This window comes from Culex quinquefasciatus, chromosome 2 (assembly GCF_015732765.1).
Source record: "Culex quinquefasciatus strain JHB chromosome 2, VPISU_Cqui_1.0_pri_paternal, whole genome shotgun sequence".
Lineage (NCBI taxonomy): Eukaryota > Metazoa > Arthropoda > Insecta > Diptera > Culicidae > Culex > Culex quinquefasciatus.
The window spans coordinates 219742194-219764443 of record NC_051862.1 but is presented as its reverse complement, the minus strand read 5'-3'; the positions used below and the strand labels follow the sequence as shown (position 1 = coordinate 219764443).

At 35.6% G+C, this 22250-nt stretch overlaps 5 protein-coding genes, 1 long non-coding RNA gene and 1 pseudogene across 6 annotated transcripts; 6 read left to right on the top strand and 1 right to left on the bottom strand.

Moving 5' to 3' along the window:
• Window positions 1-4366: 4366 nt before the first annotated feature.
• Window positions 4367-6037, top strand: LOC6035729 (annotated as a pseudogene).
• A 1476-nt stretch (window positions 6038-7513) lies between these two features.
• Window positions 7514-7905, top strand: LOC119767500. Its single transcript, XM_038256233.1, has one exon. The coding sequence runs from the start codon at window positions 7519-7521 to the stop codon at window positions 7870-7872; it is 354 nt and encodes a 117-aa protein (XP_038112161.1). The 5' UTR covers window positions 7514-7518; the 3' UTR covers window positions 7873-7905.
• Window positions 7906-7996: 91 nt separating this feature from the next.
• On the top strand, window positions 7997-9104 carry LOC119767499 (odorant receptor coreceptor-like). The gene is made up of 5 exons (XM_038256232.1): window positions 7997-8100; window positions 8154-8417; window positions 8465-8564; window positions 8630-8884; window positions 8946-9104. The coding sequence occupies exons 1-5, from the start codon at window positions 8090-8092 to the stop codon at window positions 9003-9005; spliced, it is 690 nt and encodes a 229-aa protein (XP_038112160.1). The 5' UTR covers window positions 7997-8089; the 3' UTR covers window positions 9006-9104.
• Window positions 9105-9718: 614 nt separating this feature from the next.
• LOC119767483 lies at window positions 9719-10743 on the top strand. The gene is made up of 3 exons (XR_005277541.1): window positions 9719-10043; window positions 10104-10302; window positions 10361-10743. It is a non-coding gene; the product is annotated as an uncharacterized LOC119767483 (long non-coding RNA).
• Window positions 10744-11551: 808 nt separating this feature from the next.
• On the top strand, window positions 11552-12892 carry LOC119766505. Its single transcript, XM_038251095.1, has 2 exons — window positions 11552-11861; window positions 12690-12892. Exons 1-2 carry the CDS (start codon window positions 11558-11560, stop codon window positions 12890-12892), a joined length of 507 nt encoding a protein of 168 aa, XP_038107023.1. The 5' UTR covers window positions 11552-11557.
• Window positions 12893-12955: 63 nt separating this feature from the next.
• On the top strand, window positions 12956-13564 carry LOC6035728 (odorant receptor coreceptor). Its single transcript, XM_038255202.1, has 3 exons — window positions 12956-13086; window positions 13141-13395; window positions 13453-13564. Exons 1-3 carry the CDS (start codon window positions 13030-13032, stop codon window positions 13510-13512), a joined length of 372 nt encoding a protein of 123 aa, XP_038111130.1. The 5' UTR covers window positions 12956-13029; the 3' UTR covers window positions 13513-13564.
• Window positions 13565-13670: 106 nt separating this feature from the next.
• On the bottom strand, window positions 13671-15770 carry LOC6035727 (odorant receptor 67a). The gene is made up of 5 exons (XM_038251094.1): window positions 15709-15770; window positions 15191-15451; window positions 15036-15135; window positions 14724-14978; window positions 13671-14661 (listed from the first exon to the last, which is right to left on the bottom strand). Exons 1-5 carry the CDS (start codon window positions 15768-15770, stop codon window positions 14602-14604), a joined length of 738 nt encoding a protein of 245 aa, XP_038107022.1. The 3' UTR covers window positions 13671-14601.
• Window positions 15771-22250: the final 6480 nt, after the last annotated feature.

Genomic DNA, 22250 nt, shown 5'->3' with positions numbered 1-22250 from the left:
TATGGGACCACCCTAACGAATTTCAAAAATTGTCCAAATATATGTTTTTCCATGTAATTTTGCCCGCTGAATCTGAATCTGCAATCAGAATTGACTCAAAGTGTCGCAAAATCGATTTTTGGTCATATTTTGGGTTTCCATGTAAAATTATCATTTGAACCCAAAATATATTAGTAGTGCTGGATCTTTTCTTTCAAATGCAACCTAGTGCTTAAAATTTGGTTTGCGCCTTTTCGAGATATTTAAGTTTTAAATTTGCATCTTTTTTACCTTAAAATGACTTTTGACTCTTTTGAGCTCGTCCAATTTCCCATAAGTTTGCCTTTGACAGCTATTTGATTTATATCGTTTTTATATTTACGTAATCAAATTTACTATCCTGGTTTCTACCACACTGAAAAAAATATTCTATTTTCAGTTATAAGCAATGTAATTAAGCTTATATCTGTAAGCCCTTACATCCTATTAAAATGCTGTCCAAGGCAATCTTAAAGGAAATTGGACGAGCTTTCCGTTAAAAATATTTACGAGACTGAAAAACCAAGTCTGTCATATAAAAAATGTCAAAAACCACAAAAAATCCCGTTTTTTCAACATTTTTATTTTTAAAACCGCTGTATCTTCCCAAGGATACAGGACAATGGTCAATACGGAGACTTTTATGCAAAATTGTCTGGAAAATTGATTCCCACTACCGGTTTTTAAAAATTTTGACGTTTATACCACTTTTCAACAAAAATAGTTTTAGTAAATGATTTTTGTATATTTTTAGGAGAGACATACCATCCTGCATTTTTCGTCAGTCTTTTGTTAACTTTTTAGGCTATTTCCTCAAAAATTTTGAACGAAAAAAAATTGTGACATCACCTTCAAATTTAAGTTTTAGACTTAAAAATCAAAAAAAAATCATAGATGTGGCGTGTATTTTTGTTTCAGTGTATTTTTTTTCAGAAAGCCATCCAATTTCCTACAAGTTTGTCTTTGACCACTTTTTGATACGATGCAACGGCTTCGAGATACAGTAATTTTTAAATTGCAAAATGCCAAAATATTTAAATACCTTACGCCCTTCTCAAATGTTATTCTCGAGTACTATTTGCTCCATATGCACAAAAATGGCTTTTATAGGCCTAGGATAACATGTCTACAAAGTTTCATTGAAATGGGAGAGGGTCGGGTACAAAAATATCAGACAAATTCCTAATTTGAGCTGGAATTGCTCGTATTTAAAAATCAGTTGCAACTTATGTTCGATATTTTTTGTCAGCTAGAAATGTTTTCAGCACAACACTTGGATTTGTTTTTATTTACATACAAAATAAGCATGTTGCGTTCCAAGTAGAAGATTGATATAATAGTTGATAATGTTTTTAAAAACATAATTATTTTTGTTAAATACTGATAGTGAGCTTTCCAATCACAATTAAAATGCTTCGAAAACAGCATGGTATCTGATAAATATCTTGAACCAAAAAATAAATTAAACAAAAAATGTCAACGCGGTGCACGCAATTCAATAAATAAATTTAAAATATAAAAAATGGGAATCAACCTGAATTATAACAAATATTGAACAATAAATAAGTTCATAAATTATATTAAACTTTTTGACAACTCAGACTCCAGCTCCGACTCCGGGTCTATCAGAAATTTAAGACTCCGGCTCCGACTCCGACTCCAGCTCATACAATTTAGTCGACTCTGACTCCAGCTAATAGAGTTTTGCAGACTCCGACTCCGACTCCAACTCCAGGTCCCCAAAAGACCCGACTCCACCGACTCCGGCTCTGACTCCGACTCCGACTTTACAGCCCTGGTTTTCTTTAACTTTTCCTACTCTTGGTAGTGCTTTAGTTAAAAGCAATAATTGTGTAAAATGATTCACGAAGTAACACAGCTGAGACATTTTTCAAAACTCCGTTACGCATTGCAAAAAAAAACTTATTCTCTCTTGATTATTCACCAATAACACCGAATTGATAATTGGAAATTGAAATTTACAGCTTGTTAACATATAATGCTATGTTGAATATTTATCTCCTCTTTAACGCAGCATCATACATAATTCTGTAAGAGCCAAAATTTCATTCTGTCATCAATAGTTGAGTGAAAAATGTACGCAATTTTGTTGCTCTTATATGTTTTGCAGACTTTCCATCCAACACTGCACACTGACGGACGCAGTTTTTCATTTTTCCTTACTCAAAAAATCATCTCATTTCACTGCCCCTGACCGCATAAATGTCCCATATGCATTTTCATCGTTTTTGAGTTATTGATGCAGTTTGGTTCAACATCGTGTGCTCTTTCCGAAAAGCCTATAACATCCAGTACTTTATTCTAGAAATCAGGAGGAAATCCAGTTTTTTCGTGAAAACTCAACACGTAGCCTTATGTGTGGGACGAACTTGAAATGCGTTTTTCTCAGCTTGCTGTTTTTGCATATGGGACATTTGTGCGAACATGGGCAGTAATCATGTTTCACTCTAAACGTATCCATTTTTCGACATGCTGCAGATTCTACAACCATCAATGATGATGATGACGCAGATGATGACGATACCCCCAACATTGTCTCACATTCACCTTTACGATCCTTATCCCTTTTTATGGTCGCTTTTTTCAAAGGTGAGGTAGTGTGGGGTTACTACAAAAGGTCTCGACTGAGTTATGTTAATCACCTGGCTTCATCCTGTCGGTGCCCAACTTTGAACTCTGTATGTAAAATCACTGGAAAATCTCGCAGAAAGGGAGCACGTCATTACCATTTGGAGGGAATTTTGTGTGGGATTCTCGGGATAAGCCCCGGAATGGCAGTGTTAGTGTGCGTGAGCGCAAGTTGGGCCCTTTTATTGGAATTGGGCGGGTACTTATCGTGACAAAGGTGCACGGTGAAAAAATGTGTGTCAATCTTGATTATTAGTAAAAAGCGCTAGTCCGAAAACTTTTTTTTCTCAGTGTTCAGTGATGAAAAAGCGATTTATCTAAAAAAAAGCAAGAAGACGCGCGTCCCGATTGAATCTAACGACGCGTCTGATAAAACGATTTTCCGGGAGGTCTTTGAACTAACCCGGCCGAGGGCTTCGGGGCAGATCAAAAAGCGATTAACCTTGCTGCTGCTACTTTGCAGTAGAAAATGCTGCCATTCTGGGTGGAAAACGGGAAAACTACTTCAGTTTTTGTTCCAACACAAACTGAGCTGCAATAATCATAAAAGTTAAATGCCATGAATTTTATGGGTTACTAACGTTCTGCTCTGTTTTCCGTGTTACCTCACCTTCTGAATCTAGGCTTCCGGTGCGGTGTGTAGTGGGAGGAAAAGGGGGGCCAGCTAAACTCACAAACACATCGCCTACTTGGGTCGTGACTGTTGGATTGGATCTTGCGATTTTCTCCGGAGGCTCATTATAATGCAGTAAAAGAACTATCACATTCGAATCCGAGCGAAGCTCGGTCAGCAAAGTTGGAGTCAGTTGCATGAAAAATACGAATTTTTGAAAATTAAATTTTATCAATCTTTAGAGTTTGAAAAAAATAAATTTCATCTGAAAATTTCGAGAAAAAACATAAATATTCCTGGTTTGAGATAAAATTATCAAGCACCTGAGTGCAACACCCAAGGAAATGGTCACTTCAGAGTTCCAACGAGGACACCATGAGTGGGACGGGATTGGGACAAACGTAGCAGTGAGACCGAAAGAAAAGAAGAAAAAGCTGCTCGAGAGTGAAATAATATGAGGCAAATGTGATTGTTTGATTAAACGGGTGGGAGTTGTGCCCGAGAAGGGGACAGACTTGTGGCACCAGCTGCAGCAACGCTGGCCCCGGTCAGCCTGGTCGGTCAATAGGACGCGACGATGAGTCATGTGACCTAAGCATGGCTGCTGCTGCCGGTTGACATTGATACTTGTGTGTAGTGGAAAGTTACCTTGTTTGAATTATTAAAGCAAAAGCAACAGCAACAGCAACAGCAACAGCAACAGCAACAGCAACAGCAACAGCAACAGCAACAGCAACAGCAACAGCAACAGCAACAGCAACAGCAACAGCAACAGCAATAGCTTGTTTCAAAAGATGTTCTTAATAGAATATAATTCATTTTAACTGCTAAAAAAGATTTTTTGATCAAACAGGATACAACGCGACAAAGCAGAGCCATATCAACCTGTTGATTGCTAATTGGTTTCACTTCTTTCGTCAGGGAAATTAAATCAAGACCGGCTTCACCTTGATTGGCTTTGCATATTTTAAATTTCCATTTCAATTAAAAGCGATCAATCTCGTTTCTTTTTTTTCCAAACGACGTAGTTTAAAAAGAAAGTACTTAAATGATCAGACTGACAAACCTGAACCAGTCACAATGGACGCCACCCAGCGAATCAAACTTCCGGAAGAGCTCCGGGTGATGCCGTTTAACCTTCGCTTCCTGGAGTTGGTCGGTTTGTGGGGCCCGCGTGGGCAGCTGTACAGATTCTACCTCCCGGTTACGTTCGCCACAATGGTGATTCTGTTTCCGAAGGCCGTTTTGGGCATCGGAAGCAGTGACGTGACGGCGATCTGCAAGGGAAACGCAGAGTTTGTGTTTGAGCTGGCAATATTTGTGAACGTGACCATCATTGCTGTCAAGAGGAAATCGTTGGAAAGTGTCATTCAAGGACTTGGTGAAATATTTTACGAGTGTGAGTTAATATTTTTTGGTATTTCAGTTTGTTTCAGTATATTAGAGATTGTTTTTTTTTTCAGTTTCTGTTGGCGAAGAATCTGATGACAGCTACGATATGATATTGAAACTAAATTTAAAAATGAGGAAGTTTTTCAATTTTTTAATACTTTACAGTGGTTATGCTCCATTTGCATTTTGCTTACCTTCACTCATTATTAATCATTGGAGATTCTGGAACAATCACTTTCCCCTTAATTTTGAGCTACCAATGGAACAAGAGTACGATATAAATGTTGTTTGAGAGTTAAGTAACAACTTTAATTTTTTAAAGGTTTTACGGTTTACACATTCGGAAAAATTTTACCCACTACCACATTTTCGTGGCATTTTCGATAGCAGCCTACTGCATATGCGCCTTTTTAGAGTTGATCAAGATTGCTACAACCTGTTTTATTATAAAATACAGCTCATTAACTTATCGACTCATTGCTACAATGATTAAAAAATTGCCAAATAATGATAAAGATATGCAAACAACGGTTGATGTGGAAAAGTTGAAGGAGATTGTTGAGCTACACCGAAAGGCTTACAAGTTAGTATTTCATGCTGCATTTGTTGCAAAATTATGGATTGATAACATTTATTTCAGCATCACTAACCAAATTGAGGAAATTTGTCAAATACCGGTTGCTTTAGAATTTCTCACATGCGTCATGTTCTGGTGCTTGAACATGTTTTATACCTCTAATGTTGACACTCTTATGCATTTGTAAACATTGCAGTTACTAACGAATTTTTATTTTCAAAAAGTTGACTTAAATCTCGTCAGCGTGTTGATAATATTTTGGCTTTCTTTGGTGCAAACATTGGGCTTTTCCTACCTTGGATCAGAGTTGGCCGAGGAGGCTGCCGCCGTGGGCCAGGCCATCTTTGATCTCTCGTGGTACGAACATCCGGTAGGATTGCAGCGTTGCTATAGGTTGATTATTCAGCGTACCCAGCGGCCTACTGGGATTGCGGGAGTGAAATTATTTTTTGTTCACCGGACCACATTTGCCAGTGTAGATGAAGAGTGCTGATTGTTTGGGTAAAATTATGATATCATTTATTTTATTTTCAGGTGATGCAAATGTCCTACTCGTACTATTTGGTGTTGAATGACGTTTTGAACAAACTGTAATAGGAGTATGAATTTAATGTGGACTTGTTTTTTTTAAGAAACGAGAAGAAATGTTTAAAAAATCGTTTTAAGAGTATTCAAACATAGGACAACTGTTATTTTAGTGTCACAAATTCAATGTCACAATTTCAATAACATTACAGCACATGTTTCAAAATGTTTTTTTAAACAGATAAAATGATTTGTTGGCAAATAATGAGAATAAATTATCTCTTTTGAACGTTATTTTAAAGACTGATGACAATTCGTTCTCCACCAAACCCGGGAATGGATTTTAATTATATATATAATTTTTTATTTTATATACTTATTTGGCTCAAACTTTGTTTGGGCCTTCTCTGTCACCAAAGAAGCCATTTTGTGTACAAATCTCCATATAATTTTGACAGCTGTTCATACAAAATTTTACTTAAATATTACAAAATCAGTAACTTTTCAAGGAATTCAAAGTCGTATGTATTTTTGAGGACTATTCTGCAAATATAGGTACACGGAAAACAATAAACTTTTTTTTTCAAAAAAATTAATTTCCCAAGATCTGTATTTTTTTATTTTTGAAATTTTGTTATTTGTTGTGGGAGACAAAACCCAGCATCAAGCCTTTGCCGAGGAGTTAGGATTAAAAAAGTGATTTTTGTTAATAAATTAAAATTCTGTAATTAAAATTTTTAGACCTTATTATTTTATGTTAAAATCGAATTTCCAATCGAAACATATCTTACAATTTTTTTGATTAAGTGCACCGTTTTAAAAAAATGTTCAGAAAATGTCCTATGGATATATATAAAGATATAAGAAAAAGAAAAAGGAAAATTGATTTTTTAAAGTTTCATCAAAACAACCCTCCATTTCTAATGTGGGTTATCTCAGTAACTAATGATCCGATTTTCAATGTTTAAAAAAAATCGTGAAATTTTCCGATCTTTTCGAAAATGGTATCTTGAAAAAAATATTAGTATGGGTGAACCAATGACACACAATGACTTCTTTGGTAGTAGGGAAGGCCCACACAAAATTTGTGCTAAAAATTAAGATCGATAACAATAATTGCAAATAATTGCACAGAAAAAAATATGATGGTAATGTTCATCAGGAAATGGTGACAGATTTGGTGTCGAAAAAATGATAAATTTTACCCCAGAAAATTATTAATTTTCATCAGTTTTTGATGAATATTCATCAGGTTTACATTTTTACACATTTTTTATATAATATTACTAAAAAAAGAGGTAATATTCAACCTTCCAAATTTTCAACATTCCAAAATTCAACTTTAATATCAGTTGTATACACTGAAAAAAAGTTGAATTTTGGAATGTTGAAAATTTGGTAGGTTGAATATTATTTTAGAGTAATATTACATAAAAAAATGTGTAAAAATGTGAACCTGATGAATATTCATCAAAAACTGATGAAAATTCATCATTTTCTAGGGTAAAATAAATATTATTTTTTGCCACAACGTCTGTCATCGTTTCCTGATGAATATTACCATCATTGTTTTCTGTGTACGATACAACTTTATTTGAAGCATTGATTGCGCAAAGACGTCATAGTCTTTTTTACTAACCTCTATTTCAAATATTCCATCTGAAGTTTAAACCAACAAAAAAGTCAGTTGTATATCCAAGAACCGCCAAGTTCTCCATTAGTTAAAATCCAGCAAGCAACCAGGATGGACACAGTCCGGTGGGCTTCACTTCCGGAAGACCTCCGGGTTATGCCGTTCAATTTGCGCTTCATGAGGTTCATCGGACTGTGGGGACCGCGGCGAAAAGTTTACAAGTTTTTGGTTCTACTAATCTTCGCGACGATGGTGATCATGTTCCCAAAGGTGGTGCTCGGTATTGGGAGTTCCGATATTACGGTGATTTGCAAGGGGGTGGCCGAGTTCGTGTTTGAACTTCCCAACTTTGTAACGCTGACCATTTTGGCTCTGAAGAGGCAAAGATTCGAAACGGTGATTCAAGGGTTGGACGATTTTTTCCGTGAAGGTGATTGTTACGTTTTGTTAACGTTTCTAGCATGAATGTTAAGAAGAAAAAAAAACATTTTAGTTGCTATAGGAGAGGAGTCCAAAGCATGCTACGATTTGATAAGGAAGCAAAACAATAAAATCAAAAAAAGTTTTCAATTTTTTGGTGCAATACTGCGCGTATGGTACGTTTGGATTTTGGCTGCCAGCAGTTTTGATCAGCCATTGGCGGTTTTGGACACATTCTGATCCTCTCATTTTTGAACTGCCTATGGAGCAAGAGTAAGACTAGTTATAATAAATCGTAATCAAATCAGTAACATTAAAATTTTCAGGTTTTATTGGTTGCATATTCGAACAAATTTTGCTCACTATCACATTTTTGTGGGATTATCGATATTTGCCTACACAGCTTGTGGTTTTTTTCAGTTGTTAAAAGTCACTACCACGTGTTTTATGATCAAGTATAGTTCTTTAACGTACCGATTGATTTCTGCCAAAGTCAAAATGTTGCCCCAACCAACTGATGATGATCAACGTTCGAAAGTGCATGTGCAAGATTTGAAGAAACTGGTTGATTTGCACCGAAAGGCATACGGGTAATTAATGATTTTGCTCTGCATTCAAATCTTAATTGATTTTTCAGCATTACAGATGTGATCGAGGAAATATGTCAAATCCCAGTAGCCATGGAATTTTTTTCTTGCGTCATCGTTTGGTGCTTAGGCATGATCTATATTTCACAGGTGACCATTTCATATATGTTCTTATTTAACAACCAAGCGATTTCACCTGTTTTGATTTTCTTCAGAAAATTGACATAAACCTTATCAATGTGATGTTGATTTTTTCGATAACTCTGCTGCAAGTGTTTGGCTATTCCTACCTGGGATCCGAGCTGGCTGAGGAAGCTGAAGCCGTTGGCAAGGCCATCTACGATCTGCCGTGGTACGAGCACTCGGTTGAGTTGCAACGTTTCTACCGGCTGATTATTCAACGCACCCAGCGGCCTACTGGCATTACGGGGGTGAAATTTTTCATCGTTCAACGAACTTCTTTTGCAACTGTACGAAAGACTCTGTTTTTTCCCTGAAATGTATGCTTAGTATGACACATTTTTATTTCAGGTGGTCCAAATGTCCTACTCGTACTATTTGGTTCTCAAAGATTTGCTTAACAAGTTGTAATGAGTTCAAATACAAAGGATTAGTTACCAATGTTGTTGCTTCTTAGTGAAATTCTGCAAATTGTCATTTTCATGAAATACAAATGTAGTTTGATTTGAATTGAAATACAAATGTAGTTTGAATTGAAACAAAGTTGAATATATTTTGCTGACATTACATAGTTGAAACATCCTAATTTTCTTACAGAGATCAAGTTATCATTTTTTTATGAAAGTCGTTGCGGTTACTATGGCATCGAGGAAACAAAACAATCAACTTCAAAATGTGATTTTTTTTCGTGGTACCAGCTGTTTTCAAAAGAATTTTAAATATGAAAACTTTTTTTTCTAATCTTTTTAATTTACTCAACGTTCGATTCTATTCGATGGTTGGCTTAGTCATAGACTAACCAGCCTCACAAAATGGCCGTCATCGCTAAAGAACTAATGGTTATTGTAGTAGATTTGTTGGATTTATAATATCGTCATATTTGCAGGTGATGCAAATGGCCTACTCATGTTATCTGGTCCTGAAGGATAGGTTGAACAAATTGTAAACCTTTGTTTGGTAAGAAATAAATTTATAATTTATCAATTTGTTTTCATTGTTTGATATTGAAGAAATCGCAAACCATTTTAAATTTCAAAAAGTCTCTCTGAAATTCTCAGCAATAGATGGTTAGTTTCAAATCGAAGAATCGCTGATTCATAACATCAGTTCTAGACCAGCTGCCATCCAGGATGGCCACAGTTCGGTGGGCTTCACTGCCGGAGCATCTCCGAGCTATGCCGTTCAATTTGCGCTTCATGGGATTCATCGGACTGTGGGGTCCACGGCGGGAAATTTGCAAGTTTTTGGTTCCACTAATCTTCGCCACGATGGTGATCATGTTCCCAAAGGTGGTTTTCGGAATTGGAAGTTCCGACGCAACGGCGATTTGCAAGGGGGTGGCGGAGTTCATTTTTGAACTTTCCAACTTTGTAACGCTTGTCATATTGGCGCTGAAGAGGACTGCGTTGGAAAGGCTGATCCAAGAACTGGAAGATTTTGTTCGTGAAGGTAACGCTTGCTTGGATCATTGTTCTAAAACAAGCATTTTAACGAATTGTTACTTTTCAGTTGCCATCGGAGAGGAATCAAAAGAATGCTACGATATGATTTGCAAGCAAAACTACAAAATGAGAAAAGTTTTCAATTTTTTGGTACACTATTGCGCATATGGGACGTTGGGATTTTGGCTTCCATCATTTTTGATAAGTCATTACCGTTTTTGGACAAATTCTGATCCTCTTATCCTTGAACTGCCTATGGAACAAGAGTAACATATATTCACAGTGCTAAACACAACAATCTACTAATCAAAGAACATTTTCTAGATTTTATTGGCTGCAAATCCGAACCAATTTTGCAGATTATCACATTTTTATGGGATTCTCGCTGATTGCCTACGCGATTTGTGCGTTTTTTGAGTTGTTGAAGGTTTCGACCACGTGTTTCATCATACGATACAGTGCCCTAACCTTTCGGCTAGTGGCTGCAAAAATCAAAACATTGCCTCAAATAACTGAAGATGAATCTCGGACGGAAGTACACGTCGAAGATTTGAAGAAAGTTGTTGAGCTGCACCGGAAGGCATTTGGGTGTGTGATTGTTTGCTTTTTGAACTTTTTTCTACACGCTAAAATGGACTTTTTACAGCATCACGGAATTGATTGAGGAAATTTGTCAACTACCAGTTGCCCTGGAGTTTTTCTTCTGTATAATTTTCTGGTGTTTGAGCATGTTTAAGGTGGTAAACCTGGAAAATTGTATCCCAATTTGCGATAACTTGTTTTTATTCCAGAAAGTTGACCTGAACCTGATCAATGTGATGATCATTTTTGGGTTATCTTTGGCGCAAGTGTTTGGTTATTCCTATCTGGGATCGCAGCTGACTGAGGAAGCCGATGCCGTTGGCAAGGCCATCTACGATCTGCACTGGTACGAGCATTCCATTGAGTTGCAACGATTCTACCGGCTGATCATTCAACGTACGCAGCGGCCTACTGGGATTACGGGGGCAACGTTTTTCATCGTTCAACGGACTACTTTTGCTTCTGTAAGATATTCGGTGTTTGACGGAGGTGTGTTTCTAATTTTTGACTGTTTACAGGTCGTTCAAATGTCCTACTCTTACTATTTGGTGCTTAAAGATGTTCTCAACAAATTGTAGTAACGTAAATGATGATAAAGTGTTGTGGATATATGAATTTAATGTAGTTTAAACCGAATTTATTAAATAAAGTTATTTCGAACTGTTCTATACTTTCTTGAAGTTTTTATTATTGATGACATTTTATTTGCTCAAAACAATTTTTTAGCATTCATTTTGTTTTCATTTTTTAGCATTCATTCCTATTGAAAAAAAAAACTCCATTATGGTTGTCATGGGAACAGAAATACAACACTATTCATTTCAAAATGGGATTTTTCCAAGCTTGCAGCTGTTATCAAAGGTTTTCTTCAAGTAAAATTTTAAGTCATAGTTCTTTCGTCGATAGCTGGCTCAGTCACAGACTAACCAGCCCCACAAAATGGTCGCCATCGCTGAAGAACTTCAGGTTATGCCCTTCAACCTACGAATCTTGGAGTTGATTGGCTTGTGGGGCAATCGGGGCAAATTGTACCGATTTTTGCTTGCATTCACTTACGTCGTAATGGTGATCATGTTCCCGAAGGCAGTTTTGGGAGTTGGAAGTAGTGATGCGACGCAGATTTGCAAGGGCATCGCCGAGTTTATCTTTGAGTTGTCCAACTTGGTAACGTTGGGTGTCCTCGCGGCGAAGAGGAATACCTTTGAACAGGTCATTCAAGGGTTGAACGAATTTTTTGATGAAGGTGAATATTGAATGTGGTATTTTTTGCCTTCCTCACCTCAATGAGGAAAGGCTATAAAATCACTCGAAAAATGAACTTCTTTATTCGACCTCGTAGACCCACCTTCACGTATACCTATCGACTCAGAATCAAATTCTGAACAAATGTCTGTGTGTGTGTCTGGATGTGAGTCCGTGCACCGAAAAATATGCACACGATTATCTCCGGACTGGCTTAACCGATTTGGACTGTTTTGGTCTCATTCGATCCATCTTGGGGTCCCACAAGACCCTAGTTAATATTATGAAGTTTAGAAAAGTACTTCAAAAGTTATGCTAAAAAAACGATTTTAGCTAAACTTCTGAAGATTGTAAAAAGGGTGGTTTTTGTAAGAAACCCCGTCATGCTACATATTGTTAGAAAGGTATTTGAAAGACCTTTCCAATGCATTCAAAAGATTGAAGATCTGACAACCCCATCAAAAGTTATGAGCACTTAAGTGTTATTTATAAACTTTTTTGTGGCCGGATCTCAAATATTTTGATGAAAAAGCTGTCCGGATCTATCATGCGATCCATCGTTGGATAGGCAATCAAAAGACCTTTTCAATAAGCCCAAGAGATTGAGGATCAGACAACCATATCAAAAGTTATAAGTACTTTAGTGTTTTGTATACACTTTTTATAGGCCGGATCTCAGATATTTTGATAAAAATAAGTGTTATTTTTACACTTTTTTGAGGCTGTGTAGGGTATTCACTTTTATGAATGGAAGGAAGGCACCAACCACCTAAAGGTGGATTAAGTAACGTTTTTTTTTGAGTGATTCTTACTATGCATTACATTCCAGTTGCTTTCGGGGAAGACTCCAATGTCTGCTACGAAATGATCCTGAAACAAAATTTGAAAATCAAAAAAGTTTTCAAATTTTTAATGTTCTACTGCGGATACGGATCGATTGCTTACTGCCTGCCAGCAGTTGTGATTAGTCATTGGCGTTTTTGGAGCAGCTGTGAACCTATCATTTTAGAGTTGCCTATGGAGCAAGAGTAGGCAATTTATTAAACTAACTTCTTTTCAATTTATTTCGAATTTCCTAATTTCAGATTCTATAGTTAGTCCGAGTCTGAGTTTGTCTGTTTTTCAGAATTCTAAATTTGATTGAAGAAATTTGTCACGTTCCGGTTGCGATGGACACGCTCTTTTGTGTGATATTTTGGAGCCTGAACATGTTTTATCTGTCAAAGGTTACAACCCTTCTTAGTTTTGTTTGGTTATTTGATCAACTTTTCTTCTCGTAGAAATTGGACCCAAACTTGCTCAACGTGATGATTATATTTCTGCTGACTTTGGTTCAAACCTTTGGATATTCGTACCTGGGAACGGAGCTGGCCGAGGAGGCTGAAGCAGTTGGCAAGGCCATCTACGATCTGCCGTGGTACGAGCACTCGGTTGAGTTGCAACGTTTCTACAGGCTGATGATTCAACGTACCCAGCGGCCTACTGGGATTACGGGGGCAAAATTTTTCATCGTTCAGCTAACTACTTTTGCTAGTGTAAAGTTTGAGTGTTTTAATGGTTCTGGCTATGATTTGATTGCAATTATTTTTTAGGTGGTCCAAATGTCCTACTCGTACTATTTGGTTCTTAGAGATGTGCTTAACAAATTGTAAAACTACTTCAATTGGGAATTTGATAACAAACATCCTAATATAACTAAGTGATATGATTTCCTTTGTTACAAATTATAATAAAATAATTTGTGTTGGTTATGTAAATGACTAACATAGAATTTAATGATGTTTTTTCAACTAGTTTTTAATAGCTTGGAATTTATAAATTTTATAATTGAACAATTTGTAGAAAACTCATGAAGCTGTTGTTACTTTTAAAAATAAACCACGTCATTCTCATGAATTACTTTCACTGGAATCGGTGATTACTTTTCATTTTTCCGTTACAAATGCTCACCGAGAGGGCAATTTTTCCACAATTTTGCTTTATGATACCCATAAGTTTAGCACATTTTCACGAACAAATTTGGTGGAAAAGAAGGGGGGAAGAATCCACAGATGCAGCCAACAGCCGCTCACGCAATATCCATTCGTTTATCGTGCGTGAGATTTCCTCCTCGTGAACGGCTTCACTGATAGCCATGGGTAAAGAATAAACTGTTTCCGGGGGGGAAAAATTGTTATCCATTCCCGAAATTGCCCTTAACGAAAAAAAAAGTTTTATTTCGCATTGGCCGAAAGGAGAGAAAGGAAAATTTCGTTGATCTCGTTTTTGGGGAGAGGGAAAAAAAGGGAAAATTCTGCCATTGTCAGGTTTCACTTTCGTCTCTCGTCTCGGAAAAGCTCATTGCTTTCCGATGACGAAAGGTCCCTTCGGTTGGTCGGCGAAGGCATTCTTGTGGTTTTACGCCCCAAAACTGAGCTATGTGTGCCGCTCTGGGGGAATATTAGAATTCTGCTCTCGTGGACTGTTGCAGGAAAAAAGTTGCTCCTTTCGGAGCTGGGGAGCGAAACCGTTGGAACCGATGTCAAGAGTGTGCGGTTGTTGTTTGGTTGCGGTAAACTGATCCAAACCGTTTGAATTGATGGGATTTCTAGTGATGAACGGTTGCTGAAAGAAACGATTTGGGAAAGTTCTGGATCAAACTGGTTGTATTGAACTGCTGTGACAGGAATTTGTGATTAAGCTTGAACAACACTGTGATTGTGGTGCAAAAGAACAATTCTTCAGGATTTCTTCTGCTTTTCTTAGAAGTTATTCAAAACATCCTGCAGAACGAGGTAGTATGAGTAAGACATTTGAATCACCTGTAATTAAAAGAAAAAGTTGCAACTCATGCTCCCCCTCAAGTCGTAAAATATTCATCTACACTAGCAAACGTGGTCCGTTGAACGACGAAAAGCTTCACCCCTGTGATCCCAGTAGGCCGTTGCGTACGTTGAATGATCAGCCGGTAGAAGCGTTGCAACTCAACCGAGTGCTCGTACCACGGCAGATCGTAGATGGCCTTGCCAACTGCCTCGGCTTCCTCGGCCAACTCCGATCCCAGAAAGGAGCAGCCAAACGTCTCAATCAGAGACAGACAAAATATGATCATCACGTTGATTAGGTTGAAGTCGATTTTCTGAAAATTTCAAAAAAGAATTAATGGATTGAAATTTGATTGTTTAAAATCAATCACCTTTGAAATGTAAATCATGCTCAAACACCAGAATATTACACAGGTCAAGAATTCCAAAGCCAACGGTACTTGACAAATGTCTTCTATCAATATTGTAACACTGAAATCAATTGTGTTAATCGTTTTTACCATAAAAAATCATACAAATTCCTCACTTGTAAGCTTTTCGATGCACCTCAACAAGCTTTTTCAAATCTCCGATGTTAACCTTCGTCGACCCATCATCTGTTGGCTGTGGCAGCTTCCTAATCTTCTCCGCGACCAGTCGATAGCACAGGGAATTGTACTTGAACATAAAACACATCGTGGCAATTTTGATTAGTGACATAAATCCACAGAAACTGTACGCAACCATTGACAAACCCACAAAAATGTGATAGTGAGTGAAATTTGTACGAATTTGTAGACCGTAGAAGCTGCAAAAATCAAATTTGTGTAAACAGACGTTTTCCAAAAAAATCAATTCAGTTAACTTCAAGCTCAAGGCTCAAAACTGTTCCAAAATCTCCAGATCAAAACCGCCGGCAAGCAGTACGCAAACGGGCCATAAACGCAGAAACAAGCACTGATTCTTGGATTCCTCAACAACTTAACTTCTCGTCAAACGCCTCGGAAAACCAGGCATGTATCGGATGCAAATCTCGGCAGTTCAAATCGTGATCTTGGTTCGAACAGAATCTTGAACGGCATGACTTGCAGTTCCTCCGGAAGGGATCCCCACTGGATGGTGTCCATCGTGCTGGGCTCGTTGGGTGAGACTGACGTGAAAATTTTCCACTTGAATGGCGGGGTGTGAGCGATTGCTTCAAAAGGAATATTTCAATGAATTTATCAGCGGTTTGTGATTTTTATAAAAGAAATATTGAACGCAATTTGCTAAGCAATTGAATTTAACACTATTTTAAATAGCTGAGTCATGACAAGTTTGTTTTACAAGATATTTCCTAAATTAATCACATTTAGAAAGGAATGTCACAGTTTAAAACATTCAGACTAGTTAGAACTTCTAACTTAGAAGGGTCTTTCAATGAACTGTTCAACGATCGCATCCATACAGCCAAACAAATATGTGAAACAAGCGCAAGAGAAATATTTTTTGAAAAGTAACTTTAATTTAAGAGGTTTCATAAATGTATAAAGTCTCAAAAATTATTATTATAGACAAAAATATTAAATGTAGTATTTTTTTCCTATCTCTCCTGAAAGTTTCATTTTGATATATCATGATTTAAGTTAGTTAGTGACGATTTAAGCTTGAAATTCCACCCATTTCCGTCGAATATTCCATTCATTTTCCAAAGTTTGATTATCCAATGTTTTCAAATGTAAAAAATAAATTAATTTAGCTTTTTAGTTTTAAGTTAGGATTAGCTGTTAAAGTGTTTTTTTCTTTTTTACCCAAATATATTCCGTTAGTGCAAAAATAAATAACAATTTGAAGTAAATAAATGATTGTTCACTGAACAACTAATAATAAAACGAAAAGTACAACGAAGATGAAGAGCATTTAGCAATACCATTTAAAATGTTAATGAAATGTTATTGTTATAAGAATGTTCAATAAGGATATATTTATTTAAAAAAAGGGTAAATTAAGTTGTCAACGAATTTATCATAAACAAAGTAAAGTAATTGAGTCCTAAAATTAAGGTTAAATTTGTGATATTATTGTTCACAGCGATAAATCTTATTTTTCTGAGTAAAATGACCCTTTGTACGTCCGGAAAGGATTTGAAAAGGATTTTTAAATCAATTAAAAAAAATAACTTCGAGGCCTTTCATGACAGAAAAGGACAGCTCGTTCCAAGAGGACCATACTGCCCATGTTCGCATAAATGTCCAATATGCAAAAACAGCAAGCTGAGAAAAACGCATTTTAAGTTTGTCCCACACATAAGGCTACGGGTTAAGTTTTCGTGAAAAAACTGGATTTCCTCCTAATTTCTAGAACAAAGTACTGGAAGTTATATGCTTTTCTGAAAGAGCACACGATTTTGAACCAAACTGCATCAATAACTCAAAATCGATGAAAATACATATGGGACATTTATGCGATCATGGGCAGCATAGTTGATCCATCGAAATTTTTTTTTTTTTTGCATTGAAACGAAAAAAAGTGATCAGAAACTGTTTTTTTTGTTGATAACGTGACTTTTTTACCTGTAGACCACCTCCGAAATTTTTTTTTTCGAAAAAATCATAAATAAGATAAAATTTTGCTTAAAAATATCATTAAGATTTTTTGAAAAAAGTGATTTTTACAAAATCTTAAAATCCTGGTCGATGTAAAATGGAATAAGCAATTTTACAGCACAAATAAATTGAAAAACGGCACTGTTTTCTGGTTTTCACTCTTGGAAATTTCCAATTTAAAACCTTTGAAACTTCCAATTTTAAATCTTGAAAACTTCAAACATTAAATTGATAATCTTAATTTTTTTAAAATTTCAGATTGTTAGGTTTTCAAATTGTAAAGCATTCAATTTTAATTTATTTTCATTTTCAGATTTTCAAATTTTTTAATTTTCAAATTTTCAAATCATCAAATCTTCAAATCTTCAAATCTTCAAATCTTCAAATCTTCAAATCTTCAAATCTTCAAATCTTCAAATCTTCAAATCTTCAAATCTTCAAATCTTCAAATCTTCAAATCTTCAAATCTTCAAATCTTCAAATCTTCAAATCTTCAAATCTTCAAATCTTCAAATCTTCAAATCTTCAAATCTTCAAATCTTCAAATCTTCAAATCTTCAAATCTTCAAATCTTCAAATCTTCAAATTTTCAAATCTTCAAATCCTCAAATCTTCAAATCTTCAAATCTTCAAATCTTCAAATTTTCAAATCTTCAAATCTTCAAATCTTCAAATCTTCAAATCTTCAAATCTTCAAATCTTCAAATCTTCAAATCTACAAATCTTCAAATCTTCAAATCTTCAAATCTTCAAATCTTCAAATCTTCAAATCTTCAAATCTTCAAAACTTCAAATCTTCAAATTTGAAAGAAAGGGATTTTAATATTCAGCGTTTATTGTTTTTTTTTCAATTGGTGTTTTTATTAGAACTTAGCAGTTCTATTCCAGGATGATACATTTGCCATTCAGATATTTTGAGAACCTTTCAGCTGAGATCTATATTTGCTAGCTTAGTGCTCTTTTAGGGAAAATAAATTTTGAGAAAAAAAAACCTAGATCTATGTCGTTTATTAGGTTACACTCAGAAAACCTTTCTTTTCCTTTTTGTTTTTCTTGCAGAGGCTTCAGTAAATGGGCTTCATCCATAAAGCACGTCACGCTAAAATTATTCCAAATTTCGATACAAAACTGCACCCAGGTTTATTATACGCATTTTAGGATCTTCAAAGCTACGGAAACTATGGATATAATTAAGGATTTAGTCCCTAATGTTATGTCTACAAAATCACAAAAATAAGGTTATAATTTTCACTATCAATAAGCTTTTTTAATAAACAGAATTGATATCCCTTCATCAAATTTCAAACATTATAACAGGTAATCCACCCATCTTAAACCAACCGAACAAAATTCCTTCATTTTTGTTTACTTATTGCCATTAAACATATTTTCTTCCTCCCCCCTTTTCGCGTAGTTACTCAACAAATTGCATCGTTACCCAAGGAAGGCAACACGAAGAAAATCAAAGATGCAAGCCTCCTTCCACCCACCAAAAACCATCAACCCTCACATATTCTTTTCCCTTCCACCGCCCAAAATTGAATTCGACCTTCGCTGCGTCGTTTACAACCCAATAAAATATTTATTCAAGAGGGTGTGTGCAACATCAACTAATAAAAATTTATAGTCGTCGGTCGGACGAAGACGAAAGAGTAACCTTAGTAAAAACTGGCAAAAGGCCAACCTCCGTCAACGCATCGCAGCAAGCCAAGTTCAAACATTTGCTTTCTCTTCTTTCTGCACCAGGTTTCCTTCATTGTTTGAGGAGAAATGTTAAACATTTTGAAAAAGGGGTGGTTTTGCTCGATTGTGGGTGCAGCGAAAACGCATGAAATTAGGCTGTGAGTTGTGGTGGCTTTTGGAACTAATCCAGCTGCTGGGAGGTGTCTTGGGTAAAGTGACAGCAAAATGGAACTCAAGTTTGGGAAATTTGAAAGACAGCATGGAACTCACGGGGAAATGGAGGAGAAAATTACGCTCATGAGTGAAGAAGTTTGTTTGCAGGGAAAGTAACTCAAAGTGTGTCTTGGATAGAATGATTGCACAAATTGATGGCAGATGGAGTTTACAGCTTGCGAGATTTTTGGAGAATTCCATACTTTATTTTTTATCATTTGAAGATTTGAAAATTTAATGCATGATTTAAAGATCTGCAGATTAATTAATTTAAAGATTTTAATGTTCGAAAAAATATTTTAAGATTTAAAAATGTGAAGATTCAATAATTTAAAGATTAGTAAATTTTAAAATTGGAAGATTTCAAGATTTGAAAATTTGAAGATTGAAAGATTTGAAGATTTGAAGATTGTTCTGATCAGGGTGTAATATTGAATATTTGACACTTTTGAAACATCCATAAGGGCGATGCAAACATTTTTTAAAGTTTTTGTCAATTTGTAAATAAATTTTGTTTCAGCCTTAATAATTCCATAATTTTTCAAATATTTATGTCGAATCGATCCGAAAATTTCGAAAATGATTCTAAAATATTCTAAAATTTCATAATTTTTAAAATATGTACTAAACGAGGCCAAACTTTGTTTGTATTTTTACTTTATTGCACTTTTTATTTGTGTGCACAATTTTGCATAATTCTGGAGTTTTTTTTTTTGAAAAGGTCCAATGAACCAAATTTTTATTTTTAGCTTTTTGGGTGTTTTTTAATAACCCTGACTCAAGGCGGTTTCAAAAACACCCAAAAAGCAAAAACTGGAAATTTGGTTTATTGAAACTTTTCAAAAAAAAAAAAATACTCCAGAATTTTAAATTTGAGTATGTTAATGAAGTACGGTATTTAATGAAAATTTTAGTATTTTATTCCAAAAACTCTAACATTGTGATAATTTATGCAAAATTTCGCTTCGATTAATACTCATATTGAAAATTATGAAAATTCGAGTATTTATTTGAAATGCGGTATTTTGTGAAAAAAATCAGTAATTTATTTGTTTAGGTGAGAGTTTGAAAAATTTAATGCATGTTCCTGTTCGTTTTTTCCGCAGTATCTCAGCAACGAGAAGTCCAATCTTCAATATTAATTTGGGGTCCCTCCATAAACAACGTGGACACTTTAGGGGGGGGGGATGGTAATTGTCCACGCTCCATACAAACACTTAGGAGTCCAGGGTGGCCGACAGCTATAAATACTTCGTTTCTTAAAAATTGGCAAATTTTTTAGTGTATCAATTTGATCTAAACTTTACTGATTTACCTACAACTTTGCCGAAGACACTAAATCGATCAGAAAATTCCTTCGAAAGATACAGATTTTTGATAAAAGAATGGCTCTTGGGTGTAGATCATGAATTCGAATTAATAACATTTTTTTAAATTGATAAATTATAATTATGTTGCTGGTCAAAACTACGAAAATTCGTTTATCTTTTTCAAAATCTTTACAACTTTGCTTTAAAATCGATCAAAAATCTACAAGAAAAAGCTGATCTTTTCTCCGACTAAATATTACAATTCATCCGGGAAAAAGCTCGTCTTTCAGTGTTAATCAATTAATATCAATCATCAATCATATCACACCGTGATTTAACTTGATTTCTTATTTATTTTAAATTTAATTTGTATTGCAAAATGTTTTTTGAGTTGTCAATTTAGGCTGTTGCAAATATTTTTCAGAGTTTTTGATAGTAAAAACCGTTGCAGCCTTAATATAATTTCATTTTTTTTTTAATTTTTTTTTCGAGTTTTTGAAAAAAAAATAAACATTCTGGTTACTGAACTACGGTCTCCAAAATAATTTCTTTTTAAAAATTTAAAATTGTGAAATTTACAGTATGGACGGCAACATTGATTGCAAAATAATCAGAGAACTCTTTTCAAATCATTATATATTTTCCAATAATTAATAAAAAAATAATAAATCTACAAAAGCTAATTTTTTTTGCTATCGTTTTCAATTTCCTCAAACTGTCACCATCGTTACTCGATGCATCATCATACATCTATCTCTTATTCCAAAATCATCCCTCCAGCCAAACCACAGATGCCTCGAGGACAGTGGCAATAAACGCAAATAAAGGTAAACCTTGATGTGTACCACGCGGAAGAAGATGAAGAATCTACAACCAAAAAGTAATAAAAAAGGTAAAATAAATTACATTTTATCGTACTCCCCCCTACGCACAAATTCTTAGCAGATCTTTCGTCATTCACTTTTTCCTTCGTTGGTGGCGGTTGTAAGAAAAAGCCAAAGAAAAACTCGTAACAAGTTTGTCCTTCCTGCCTCACGGACCCAAATCCGGAAGTCGAGGCCGCCAGTGGCGGCCAATCCTTGATAAAATATGTAACACCTCTCCCGACGTATTCTTGGTCGTCGTCCTCGAGAGCAAAAGGACACTCTAACCCAAATTGACTTTATCACTGCTTTGAGGTGGGGAGCGGAGTTGGGACGACTTAAAATTGCGTTTTTGTGTTTTGTGTTTTAAAAGTAAGCTTGCAAGTGCAAAGAAAATGAAGGAAAAGCTTTTGAAGATTGCAAAAAACAAGGACCTTTTTTTTAACGGGCAGGAAACTTTTTTGTGGCCACTCAGAGGATTAGCCGAATGCGCTGTAAACTTGGCACTGAAAAATTGTGGCACATTAATTTGAAACAACAATAAAAGTAAAAGCCTTGATTACTTACTCGAGTCAGCTTTTTAGGGTTTCACTCGAAATCTCCTTATTTCTCCATTCCACCTGACGCATAATTTGAATTCCCAAAAGGCATCAATAAAAAAGGGCTCATATTTCAATGAACCAGAAACGAAATGCTCCTCAGGTTTTGATCTCGACAGGGGAAGTTATGTTCGGCATTTGAAACCTTTCCCCCCTCACAGTTGAACGAGGGTGTGAAAATTATTGACATTTTTGAACTTTTTGCGCCACCCTTTCCTCCCCTTCAAAAATCGACCTTTATCTTAGGGTACCGACACTGATTGAACTGAACAAGGGGGAAAACACTCCCCCAAATACATTGATGAAGGGAATTTTCCACCCCGTCTAAGCCTAAGCGATTTTCCAGCTTTGCAT

Bases quoted from the DNA above. Each gene is read 5' to 3' on its own strand.
- LOC119767500 (XM_038256233.1), top strand. From the start codon at position 7,519: ATGGACACAGTCCGGTGGGCTTCACTTCCGGAAGACCTCCGGGTTATG.
- LOC119767499 (XM_038256232.1), top strand. The intron at 8,565-8,629 runs GTGACCATTTCA...GATTTTCTTCAG, and splicing joins GCATGATCTATATTTCACAG to AAAATTGACATAAACCTTAT. The intron at 8,885-8,945 runs GTACGAAAGACT...TTTTTATTTCAG, and splicing joins AACGAACTTCTTTTGCAACT to GTGGTCCAAATGTCCTACTC.
- LOC119766505 (XM_038251095.1), top strand. From the start codon at position 11,558: ATGGTCGCCATCGCTGAAGAACTTCAGGTTATGCCCTTCAACCTACGA. The intron at 11,862-12,689 runs GTGAATATTGAA...ATTACATTCCAG, and splicing joins GAACGAATTTTTTGATGAAG to TTGCTTTCGGGGAAGACTCC.
- LOC6035728 (XM_038255202.1), top strand. From the start codon at position 13,030: ATGGACACGCTCTTTTGTGTGATATTTTGGAGCCTGAACATGTTTTAT. The intron at 13,087-13,140 runs GTTACAACCCTT...TTCTTCTCGTAG, and splicing joins ACATGTTTTATCTGTCAAAG to AAATTGGACCCAAACTTGCT. The intron at 13,396-13,452 runs GTAAAGTTTGAG...ATTATTTTTTAG, and splicing joins AGCTAACTACTTTTGCTAGT to GTGGTCCAAATGTCCTACTC.
- LOC6035727 (XM_038251094.1), bottom strand. From the start codon at position 15,770: ATGGACACCATCCAGTGGGGATCCCTTCCGGAGGAACTGCAAGTCATG. The intron at 15,452-15,708 runs GTTCGAACCAAG...TGATTTTTGCAG, and splicing joins GTCATGCCGTTCAAGATTCT to CTTCTACGGTCTACAAATTC. The intron at 15,136-15,190 runs GTGAGGAATTTG...AATTGATTTCAG, and splicing joins GTGCATCGAAAAGCTTACAA to TGTTACAATATTGATAGAAG.